Here is a 12,931-nt window from a genome sequence, read left to right as displayed (position 1 = left end):
TTCGTTGCCACGGCCGTCAAAACCCAGTTGATGTTCGGTTTAGAGAGGTTCGGTCAAGCTGAGTTTTTCCAGTCCTAAGTCAAGGTTTCCGTTTGATGTTTACCGGTTTCAAGTGCGGATCTCGATTTTTGTTTCTCAAACATAAAGTTTCTTTTACTTTGTTGTGTTGAAGGAACCTCTAGCTATGAAGGTCTGTTCCTACTTTGATTACTATTACTTGCCATGCTTTAGCCGATTAAATGAATGCATAATTTTGTTTATCTAATTTTTGTTTAACTTTTGTTGGGATTGGTTACATATATATATATAAATGCTTTGGGGTGATGATGGAAAACCGTTTGTATATGAATGCATAATTTTGTTTATCTAGTTTTTTGTTTAACTTTTGCTGGGATTGGTTATATATTTTTGTGTGTGTGTGATATATATATATATATATATATATATATATATATATATATATATTGGGGTAAAAGACTTGGGCCAATTAATGTTAATTTGCTCACATGTTTTAGTAAATGGGCCGGGTAAGCAAATTGATTCACTGTTATTCAAGTAAATATTGTGCATAGTTTGGAAGATCCCACGAATTACAGGATGGTGCAGGTTGTGTTTAATCTAATCAAGAAGCTTAATATATGCATTCAACATGGAACCAACTTGCTGCTAGCTCTCTTTGGAATTGATAACATCTCCATTCCTATTTCCTTGTATCGAAATTCCATATCCTCCCAGCTGTCTGCTGCTACTTATATGTTAACAATAATTTGCAATCTGTCATGGGACGAGAGAAGTACAAATGCAGAATTGCTTAGATTTGATACCAATATTGATTTACAGACTACCTATTTCAATGTCCTGCACTCTTGCAACTTATTTGTTTATAGTTTAGTAGTCTTATATCTTTATATTGCTTCTACTGCAACCTATGAACACCGTAGTTTGCTTTAGACGTGCTATAATAAAATGATTACAACTACGGGTACGACTCCCATGGCATGGTCATAATACATAATTCCTAAACTCGGGTGCGCATTTATGTGACCCAAATCTAAATCCCAACAATGTCAAAATATGTCGAAGATCGCGGCTGCATTTATGTGACGCGGTTCAAGACGTGTTTTAACAGTGTTGTAATATTCTTAAAAATTAAATAGAGCGGTTAAGTTAAAATTCGCACATAGGTTTAACATGTACTAAAATCAAGTAATTAAGCCGAATATAGCAATTGAGCGACCGTGCTAGAACCACGGAACTCGGGAATGCCTAACACCTTCTCCCGGGTTAACAGAATTCCTTACGCGAATTTCTGGTTCACGGACTGTAATACAGAGTCAATCATTTCCTTGATTCGGGATTTGAACCGGTGACTTGGGACGCCATAAAATTATCCCAAGTGGCGACTCTGAATTTTTAATAAAATAATCTCGTTTCGATTGTCACTTTAAGTTGGAAAAAACTCCCTTGTATACTCTCTTCAGGGGTGTATGTAAAAAGAAGGTGTGACAGTATCAGCACAACCGACCTTATGTGCTGGTAAGTGTCGAGCCTAACCTCGGTGAAGTAGTGACAAGCTAGGACAAGACTACCAACTAAGTCTGTGCAGTTAAAGTATATATGGCAAGTAATAATAACGGGAACTAGCAGTTAAAGCTGGGAAGGGGAACATGCTGCGGAGGAATATCAAGTACCAACAGTAACTCAGGAGAAAAACTTAAAGAACATTTTAAAGTTCGCATCAGTAAGAATAAGGAAACAGTAACAAATCAATATCCAATTTTATTCTTTACTGTTGCGGTGCGCAACCCGATCCAAATCATATAATACTGTTGCGGCGTGCAACCTGATCCAAATCATATATCACTATTGCGGCGTGCAATCCGATCCAATCATATATCACTATTGCAGCGTGCAACCCGACCCCTCCTGTCCTCCCTTATTATTCCTTGTTGGGCGTGCAACCTGATCCCATATAATATTATTGCGGCGTGAAACCCGGTCCCAATATACAATTCAACACCAATCACAAAAGAATCCCCGCAAGGGAACAATAAGGAAACAACAATATCCCCGCAAGGGAATCAATAATGAGAATAAACACATCCCGGAAAGGGAACTAACAGTACGAATTAAATATGTCCCGACAAGGGAATCAACTATAACCAAACTTGTACCAACATTTAACTTCACGAATGAAACCTCAACTGGAACCAATATTCAACAATAAACAAATATCACGAGAATAATCATAATTCTTTCTCAACACGGAGAATCAATCAGCTTAGGCATTAGTAGTACTTATTAAGAACACAACGATTACAATTTAAGACTCACGAGCATGCTTGACAATGACGTATAGGTACTCGTCACCACACTTATCTCAAGCTAAGGTTAGACCAAACACTTACCTCAAACTTCCACGGCCAACTCAAGCCTCAAACACCGCTTTTCCTTTAGAATTCACCTCCAAGTTACTTGTATCTAGCCCAAATTAATTTAACAACATCAATAAATGCTAAAGAATTCATACCCAATGCTTAATTATAGGTTTTCTATCATTTTCCCTAAAAATTCAAAAATCGACCCCGGGTACGCTAGGTCAAAACTTGAGGTTCGGACCAAAACCCGATCACCCATTCACCCACGAGCCCGAATATGTAATTAATTTCGAAATCCGACCCCAAAACGAGGTCTAAATTCCAATTATTCAAAAAGCCCTAACTCTACCAAATTCCCAATTTCTACCATGAAAATTCTTGATTTTTGATTAAAAAGTGATGAAAAATATTGGGTAATTTAAAGAGTAAAGTTTAGAATTGATTACCAACATTTTGGGGATGAATTTGTGTGAAGAAAATCGCCTCTAGGCCTTGGTAGTTTGAAAATATGATAAAAATGAGTTCTGCCCGTTTTTGGTTCTGTTTTAAAAGACCGGGCAGGCCTTCATCGCGTTCGCGATGGGCCTGCCACGTTTGCGAAGGGCTTCCGGTTGAGGACTTACGCGATCGCGAGTTCTCCTACGCGTTCGCGAAGGGTTGGCCCCCCTGACCTTCGCGTTCGCGGACCAGCGTACGCGTTCGCGTAGAAGAACGACAACTTCCTAGCCCACCTCCAATTTACCATACGCGTTCGTGTGCCATAGGTCGCGTTCGCGTAGAGCAGCCCTCCCAGTGCTCCGCGTTCGCGATCTAGGTTACACGTTCGCGTAGAACAAATCCACCCCAGTCCCAATTTCCCTTTCGCGATCGCAATGCACAAAAGGTCTGTGCACCACAAAAGGTCTGTGCACCAAAAGCAGCAAATTTGCAACTTTCTTAAGTGTAAAAACATCCCAAAACCTATCCGAAGCTCACCTGAGCCCTCGGAGCTCCAAACTAAATATGCCTACTAACTCAATAACATCATATGGACTTACTCGTGCGATCAAATCTCCAAATTAACATCTTTAACAACGAATTGAGCATCAAAATCAAAGAAATCTCAAGAACTCTTAAGTTCAAATTTTAACAACCGAAGGTCCGATTCACGTCATATCAAGTCCGTTTCTTACCAAATTTTACAGGCTCGACTTAAATACCATATAAGACCTGTATCGGTCTCCGGAACCAAGATACGGGCCAGATACCATCAAATTCCAACACATTTAAATTTCCAAACACTCTTATAATTATAATTAAACATTTTCTTCAAAAATTCATTTCTCGGGCTTGGGACCTCTGAATTCAATTCCGGGCATACGCCAAAGTCCCATATTTTTCTACGGACCCTCCTGGACCATCAAATCACAGGTCCGGATCCGTTTACCCAAAATGTTGGCCAAAGTTAACTTAAATTAATTTTTTAAAGGGCAAATTAGCATTTTCATAAGATTTTCACATAAAAGCGTTCCGGATATACGCCCGGACCGTGCACGCAAATCGACGTGAGATAAAAGGAAGCTTTTAAGACCTCGAAACACTGAATTTACTTGTAAATCAAGTGATGACCTTTTTGGGTCATCACATTTTTCTTATTTATAGATACCCCTTTTGACTACAGATTCCATCAGCTACAATCATTCCTTGTTATGCACAAATAGGCTTTTCTATGGAATCCAACTTGCATATGAATTCGTACTTGATCAGCATTCTGCATTAGTCTGTTATAACCTTGGTTCTTTCGTCATCTCCGTTTCAATTCTGTACACTAGTACGGTAGCATAGTAACTAGTTCATGAAATTTGGTTCTTTCAATATAATTGCTCCAAGTTTGTTAATCATCAAAACATATCAGTACTAGATGAATAATAATTATTCAGCTCAACAATAAGCAATATAACTAGATGAATAATAATTATTGTGACATTTGGTGCTCTGCCCTATACATTGCTTTGTCTTTTTGAAGGTGTGGTCAGATAAAAGTTTTGATCAATGAAAGATGTCAATGTCAAAATAATTCTTGCAAATCAAACAAAATATGCCATAAATTTTGTGAACTAAAATTGTGACACTAAAAAACCAAACATTGAACTTTAATACATGCACGTTGTTTTATATAAGTCAGATTCTCATTTTAAGGTGAAGTGTCTTAATTTGAGGGCATTTTACGGTTGATTGTATTAAGATTGCAAATATACGTATTTTAATTCCAAATTCTATTGAACATAAAAACATACAAATCTTGCATAAACTACGTACAGAGTACTACAAAAGCAAACAAAATGGTTAGCAATATCTGTGTGTGTAACAATAGATGAATTTCACATTGGCAAAATCCAAAAGGAAGGTGATGTTGGGTACTTAAGAAGCCAAATTTCATACATAAGTGAAGTTTTTTAAAATTGTGTGAGCCTAAAGCCAAAGATGACAATATCACTATTAACTGCGTTATTACATGTGATATCAGTGCATGAGTTAAATTAAGTTAAAGTAAAAGGAACAATTTTATTAGGTAATTGTTTGCTCTAAAATCGAAAATGAATACGATACAATTCAACAAAATCTAAGAAATGATCAAATTCAAAAAATTATTTTTATTTTAATTCTATAAAAATTCAAGTTTCATTTTTAAATGAAATTAAACGATACAACTCTTATTAGTTTAATAGTTTATCTAAGAGTTACTGAATGAATCGATTGATTGGAATAACGAGGTGGATAGATGTTATAGATGATGAATTAATTTTATATAACCATCTCAATGTTCAATTGGGCTTAGGCGAATCTCACATCATTGAAATGATGATGGCAAACTCTAGACACATCACACGTCGACAAAACACCAAAGAGATGGTGGTACTTAATGAAGCAATCCCCAAAGCCCAGTGACACATTATAAAAGTAAAAATTGAACTGGCGCCGTATTTGGTCGTCCCCATTTAACATATACCTACTTTTAAAAATATTTTTAACTTGTACTCACTTTTTAAACAATTTCTATATGGTATTTGTGAACATATTTTAAGGTACTTTATGATATTTTACAATGATGAGCTGTTGTGGCGCTTTACTTGTGTAACTATTGCTTAGGGTTTCTTTTTTCTTTTTTAATTGCAAAATGAGTTCGTTAGATTTATTGTTGTTTTTACAAATTGAAGATTGGGGTTTGTTCTTGATGATATTTGGAGATTATGTTTCGAATTTGAACTCATTTGGAGTAGATTTAGGTATTAAATCGTATATTGAATTGTTAAAATTCAAAGAATAAATTTCTGTTTCTAGGCAATTTACACTTCAGGCTTATTTGGTCTTAAGTGCGTGAAAACATTGGTTGTACTTCAGATCTTTTGGCCTTAAGTGCATCTGAAGTGCAATTTTTCACTTCAGACTTATTGCCCTTAAGTGTAGGAAAACGTTTATTGCATTTCAGACCTTTTGGCCTTAAGTGCATCTGAAGTGCAATTTTTGACTTCAGACTTATTGGCCTTAAGCGTAGGAAGACGTTTGTTGCACTTCAGACCTATTTGGCCTTAAGTACATCTAAAGTGCAATTTTTACTTCAGACTTATTGGCCGTAAGTGTAGGAAAACGTTTATGCACTTCAGATCTTTTGGCTTTAAGTGCATGTGAAGTATAATTTTTCACTTCAGACTTATTGGCCTTAAGTGCATGAAACCATTTGTTATACTTCAAGGCCTATTTGGCCTTAAGTGCATTTGAAGTGCAACTTTTTCACTAAGTGGGTATAAGTTCAATTGTGACGCCAAAAACGGATAATAGACACAAAAGCTCCATTATAAAATGTATTGGCTACGCCATAATCGAACAATATCACTAGTGAGCTATGCTCTTACAACATAAGAACAAATAGATATAAGTATAATTGCTTGAGCCGCATCAATTCGCAAAACCTGTCGCTAATATCTTCGAATTTTGAGCTAGCTTGACAGATCATCGTCAATGCAACCAAAATTGCATTTTCTATTAATGCCAAATAGAAGTCGCTAACAAAGAAATTTAGACCTTTGGAACACCTTCCAATTCACCCAAACGGAAAGAAAAACTATAAATCAGCAAAGACATGGTAAGTTTGAGTCTGTAGTATGGTAAGCTTCAATGCAGCTACAAATGCAGCAACTGACATGCAACCAAAGACCAGAATATTTAGCCAATGCCAACTCTTCTGTAAGCTTGATAACTTGTTTTTCTTCGCGACAAGGTACATGTGGTTTGGGAGTATAAACGTGAGCGGAATTGTGCTGATAGCACCAGTAAGGCTCATGAAGTTTCCCAGGAAAGGTAGCAAAGCTGATAGGAAAGTGGTCATTATAAGGTAACCACCCCTGACGAACAGTCTGAATGCAAGATTGCGCGGAGCCAAGGCGCTTCCTTTGATTCCATATTTAGTGTCTAGAAACTCATATGTCGGACTTGCAAATATCTACAACCAGAAGCAAAGTAACTACTATTAGAGAAGAATAATCAACTGTTGGTTCTTTTTTAAAGGTAAAAACAATAAAATTCCAAATAAAATCAAGGTGATTAATATTACATGCAAGGTAATGATAGCTTGGAAGAAGGCAGACAAGTGAGCAACTCCCAATAACCAATCTGGACCATGGACATTGTTGAGCAAGTAGGATGAAACGCCAGATCCATAAGCCCAATACCCAATGTAAGTAACAGCATGCATGGGAACAACTCCCACTGTAAACTGAAAGTTAAGAGCTTTCACCATGTTTCGAACGACAGGTTGTCTGATTGTAGCCTGTCGCAACATAAATTCAAGAAAATTGTATCAAACGACAGTTATAAAGAAAACTAAGAGCTAACAGAAAAGCTGGAGAGAAATCAACAGAAGTACTCTGCAGAAAATATCTTTTCTCATAATGCCCGGTGGGGACACATTCAACAGTTAAATTAATAAAGATAGAATATTTCCCAATCCGCAAGCAACACCAATGAAGATTGAGAGAAAACCATTTTAGCTCATTAGAGATGATAGTTAATTAAGCGAACATTTTAGCTCCAACTGACACTATCATTCTATCAGCAAGTGAGACCCGTAAAATGAAGCTAAAAAGCGCAAACTATGACGTTCGGATTGACTTATGTATCAGGTGCCAGTGGGCGCTATCTAACTGTCAATGTATTTAGAAAAGAAAAGTTGAATTACAAACGATGGTGCCAAACATTTCACTTCGACTACTTTAGAATCTATCCCATACAATAATGAGGAAGCCGTTTCAATCTGCTGACATCAAATAGATAATACTCCTGCAACCACTGGTTAAAATTTTAGATATCTAACTGAGCATAGGCAACAGATATACTGATCATATAACAAGATTCGAAGGATCTAATCAAGTCATTGTACGTAACTTAAAATTCATAACAAAGTATGGCACTCATCACAAAAGTTGGTGGATGTATTTCCTAACCTGTATCTCTGGGATCATTCCAGTGTTAAATGCAAAGAAAAGGTTTCCAGTCGCACCAATAATTGCCCAAATTGTGTTGGCTCCTGATCCTGGAATGCTGTAGTCCCTAGGAGAAGCCTTTACACCTGTGATACGGATCTCGGATACTTCAGTGAGACAAGCAAGATGATGCTAAAGTATATATCAGTGTAGCTGCTTCAACTAATTCTCAAGGACCAAACAATGGCAGGCTAATGAAAAAAGCTAAGGGATCCTTGTCACTCCATAAAACAAAAGGACCTGCTTAAAATTTAAAAGCTGCCTCCATATCCCAGAGATATGCATGTCAAAAATATTTAGACATTCATAACCAAGTACAAGTCCACACCAAAATTGAAGGGTTAACACAGTCATAATAATGCTATAAACGAAGAAAAGCAAATAGTTCAAATTTATTAAGTGCATATGACGAAATGTTGGAAAAGATAAAGAGTTCAGAAGGTAAAAGTGAGAAACATAGAGGAAGGAAAAGTCTAATTTCTTCCCTTTGACTGGTTAGGAGAGAAGGTGAGAGACTACAAAAAAATGTTCCATTTGAAAGATCTCGTCTGAGACTAGAAGGGAATCATTCGTATTACAGAATTTTGCTTCTCCTTCATTCTGATTAGATTTATTCAATTTTTTCTAACCCCGTCTAAGAGGTAGTTTTTGGGCCAAAAGAAAGATTTCCCACAACTGCTGCGACCACATTTTCATCCTCTTTTAGTCTTAAGTCGAAGGTGGGATCATATAAGATTTGAAAATTTAAGATTTCCTTTCACTAGTTCTGAACACCGTCAAGTTTATATAGAGCATGGTTCTAGCACATCAAGGAAAACTCCAATGCGGCATCAACTGCATATCAGGTAGACAAACAAGACAAGCCCCTCCATATGTAGATGCTTATGTGTGAAATATTCTGCTGATATGATGATAATATGGGTAAGGGATTGTAGTTCACATCGCCTTCATAATAGCTCTACTAACTGTAACATGAGATTCTGGAACACTTTCTAGAAACTACTGACAGAAAAAGCAAAACTGGCATTGTATGATGATAAAATCTAGTAGCCTCCCCATGTATAATTTGAGAAACTGATGATATGTGACATAACAACACCTCTTGGCATTTAACTCTAATATTTACACAATTAAGTATCAGAAATTCTTCTTTAGAAAATGTCTTTCAATGAATAATATTTATCTGATTATGCTATCAGCTTAACACAATTGATTTCCTCAAGCATGCATTAATTTTTGTAACGCGGAGGAAATCAAAACTACATCATAAGCACCGAAAGCCTGCAGGTCTATTATGTAACCAACTTGAAAATAGGGCTCCTTATTACTTAGACAAATGGCAATACTCATACCAGAACTGAGAATTGGCACAGAGACATTTTGAACTTATCGACATTTTTGACAATTATAGCCACAAGTTTTTTGGTCAAATTACATAATCAAATTTTACCCTCAATGAAATTATAGTCAATTGCGACTTGGAATGTAATATTAAATTAGTCACATTGTATTTGATTTTGTAATAACCTCAATAATTTTATGGTTTACAACTACCTCTGTTTGTATGTTATTTTACATGTTCCACAGTTCGGTGAACTAATAAAATTAATTAATGTAATATATTACTTTTGTCACATGCTTGCATTGTGTTCATATGGCTAGTCAAATATTAAAGTGAGGAAGTAGCATACCATCTTTAACAGACAACGCAAATGCTATGCTGAGATACAGTACCATAAACAGTGTTGAAAACCCGAGCCAAACCCTCAGTGCTGATAAATGTGGTGTTGCAATGGCAAAGAGGATGCATGCTAATCCAGCTATTGCTATAAAGTGTGGCAGCTTTAGCTGATGGTCATCCCTAAAGATAACATAGAAAGCCTGGCAAGCAACTCAAGGAACGCATGAATCAGAAAAAATGTTTGAAGACTTTCTATTCACTTAAAACATATAGAGATACTTTGTCCAGCCTATCTAATTATTATCCAAAGAAAAAAAAAGGCTGCACGAGGGAAAATTTATTTCTAACCTTTAAGGCTGAACCGCTCATGATGACATATCCAATATTTATCAAGAAGAGATTCGCATATTGTAATGCCCATATAAGCATATAAGCAGTCCGACCTGCAGCAACAAAATAAGTTCAGTTCAAATTAAAGCTGCAGAAACAATTAAGCAATAAAACAAGCTATTGATGTCGGGAGCATGAAATCAGTTAGTTGTATTTTTTTCATTGCTCATACCATACAAAAATCCGGCGAGGTCTCTATATCTGATATGCCTCTTCCCTCCAACTTCGTGGAGCTTAGCCATAAGAGCACTTGCATACAAAGAGACAATTGTGGACAAAACTAAACCAACTACACCGCCAATCCAACCTAGAGGAACCATGATTGTTCCAGAATATCCTAGTGCATATGCGCTGTTGACACCCATGCTCAAAACAACTCCTACCTGAAACCATGAGTCTACATATTTGCAAAACAAATGAATCAACAAAAGAGTCAATAGGCATTCAAGCCAAAGATACAATTATTGAAAAAACCAAAAAAAGAAGAAAAAAAAGAAAGTTCTTTTAATAGTAATGATGCATCACAGAATTCTTTTTAAACCTTTCAAAGAAACAAAACAGAAAAATTACTTGTTTCTCATGTGTATCAGGCGCTTGAAAACTTTCCTTTTTTCAATTACCACAAAAGAAGTTTTCATGCACCTGATACACATGAAAAGCTTTAGCCATTTGGAAGAGGGCGAAAAGTTCATTAGAAAGGACCAAGAATTATCATTCTCTTTTTCTTTTTCCAAATAAATAGTATAACACAAAGAAGCGAAAACAAAGATTACAATAAATTTTTATAGAAAACGTGACCCCATGAAGCAAGCCCAAAATGCTCTTAACAAAAAATGAATTTAAGGTTGCTAATATGCAGGCTGAGCAAAAATTCACTAATAGCTTCAATCTTCTAAAATTCCCTCCCTAAAGACCCTTAAACAAAATTAATATAAACTTAATAAAACCCCACAAAAAAAAAAAAAAAACGAAGACAAGAAGGAGCCAAAAAAAAACGAATGGAAGGAGGATATAGTTATGTTTCTTTTTGTTTTCTTCTTGTTGTTTTTTCCAACAAAATACCATAACACAACAAAGCAGGCTGAGCAAAAATGGAGAAGATAAAAATAAAACCTCCATAAAAGACCCTTAACAAATGTAATCTAACCTTAAACCAAACCCACAAAGAAACATACATAAATTCAAAAATCAAAGAGCAAAATAAGCCAAAAAAAGGGGGATAGAGAAACAACCGTTGCTGACTTGATGGGCAGTATCAGGAATCACAACAGAGTGTTCATCCTCTGTTTTCTCCTTACGATAAGAAGGGCTTTGCCCATAAACACCGTTATTATGTTCATCTTCCATTACAAACTCCTCTTCTTTTTCTCTTTGAATGAGCAAAACGGTTTCCAAAGCCAGAGCCCCCCCACTTAATTCAATTCAATGGCAGAATTCAGACTTCACACCAATTATAAGCAAATAAAGGGTTGCGTATATCGGTGTGAAGCAGAATGGGGTTAAGTGGTGGAGATATTACTTTATACAAAGAACCCAACACACAAAAAGAATTAGTGTTCTTCCATGAAATTCGCAGGGCTATTGATGATTCTTGAAACCCAAGTGGGCTTCTTATATAAAGACGTTTGATTGAGTTTTTATTTATTTTTATTTTTTTATTTTAACAAACAGATGCGTATGGAATATTGGAATTCGGAATTGGATTACAAAAAAATTTCTACCGCTTCTGTCACGATAGGTGCAGGTAACCAAGTGTATACCTTTGGTTTCACACTTCTCGCGGCATTTATACGGGAGAAGTAAGTATTCTCTCACAAATATCTTTTGTTGAAATGTTTTTCCTTTTTTCTTTTAGTATGATTTTTTAGATTACTTTTCAACTTTTTAATTAAGTATATATGTTATGTACGTATAATATATTAATGACAGGAAACATTGATGACCCCTAAATTTGCTACAATTTGTATTTACACACCTTATTTTAAGAGTCCGACCAATATATGAAACCTCATACATCAAGATATAGAATACATAAACGATCGTAACGACGACGTGCCGTAATAACATTGTATACGGTCCGCCCGATTTTGTTATTTGATCGAGACAAGGGAGTTGCATCGGGTAGCCTCGTAATGAATCAGGCTCGAGCTCAAAGACGAGGCATCGAGTCTAAAGATCGAAATGCTCGTTGAGACCGAGACCAGCAGCAATCGAGGTTAAGAGCCTGTTTGGCCAAGTTTCTGGGATGCCAAAAGTACTTTTTCGCCCCAAAAAAATACTTTTAAAAAAAATTAAGTTGTTTGGCCAAGACAGAGAAGTACTTTTGGCCAGTAGCAGGAGCATTTTTTTTGCTTTTGGGAAGAAGCAGAAAATTTTAGCTTCTCCCAAAAAGCAGAAGTAAAAGCAGAAAATTAATTTATTCAAGACAAAACTATCCTCACTATAAATTTATATTTTCCAATTATCCCTTATTGATTTAAGGATTTTTTTCATTTTCATTTTTAGTTTTACCATTCTTTTAAATTTAAATATATCATATACATGAATCACAATGTAACTTTCAAAATTCTTTATTGACTTTTCTTGTTTTTTTATTTTTTCTTTCTTGTAACTTTCCAAATCTTTTTCTTCTTCTTCTTCCACACTAAAGTAAATTTTATCTACATCTTTCTTTGGATTATCAATTATCTTTTTACAGGTAATCATTTATAATTTCTTCTCTTATAGGCAATTAATTCCCGGATTTTTTAAATAGTTATCAAATCTAATTTGTGAAAATTACTTACAAATAGGTAATAAATTTATAATTGTACTGCATAATCTATATATTATTAAAAGAAGAAGAAAAAGCATCCACATTAAGTCAAGTGGCAACCTCACAATAAGCCACTTGGCAATTTAGGAAAAAGTTAGTTAGGTTAGGTAATAATTAATTTTTTTTTGAATTTAAATTATGCATTATT

General features: G+C 35.6%; 1 protein-coding gene across 1 annotated transcript; it reads right to left on the bottom strand.

Moving 5' to 3' along the window:
• Nucleotides 1–6,194: 6,194 nt before the first annotated feature.
• Nucleotides 6,195–11,554, bottom strand: LOC104246519 (proline transporter 3-like). The gene is made up of 7 exons (XM_009802330.2): nt 11,201–11,554; nt 10,141–10,365; nt 9,927–10,021; nt 9,589–9,778; nt 7,859–7,983; nt 6,970–7,185; nt 6,195–6,858 (listed from the first exon to the last, which is right to left on the bottom strand). The coding sequence occupies exons 1-7, from the start codon at nt 11,313–11,315 to the stop codon at nt 6,481–6,483; spliced, it is 1,344 nt and encodes a 447-aa protein (XP_009800632.1). The 5' UTR covers nt 11,316–11,554; the 3' UTR covers nt 6,195–6,480.
• Between the last annotated feature and the right edge of the window lie 1,377 nt (nt 11,555–12,931).

Source organism: Nicotiana sylvestris, chromosome 5 (genome assembly GCF_000393655.2).
Source record: "Nicotiana sylvestris chromosome 5, ASM39365v2, whole genome shotgun sequence".
NCBI classification, from domain to species: Eukaryota; Viridiplantae; Streptophyta; class Magnoliopsida; order Solanales; family Solanaceae; genus Nicotiana; species Nicotiana sylvestris.
This window is presented reverse-complemented; position numbering and strand designations above follow the sequence as displayed.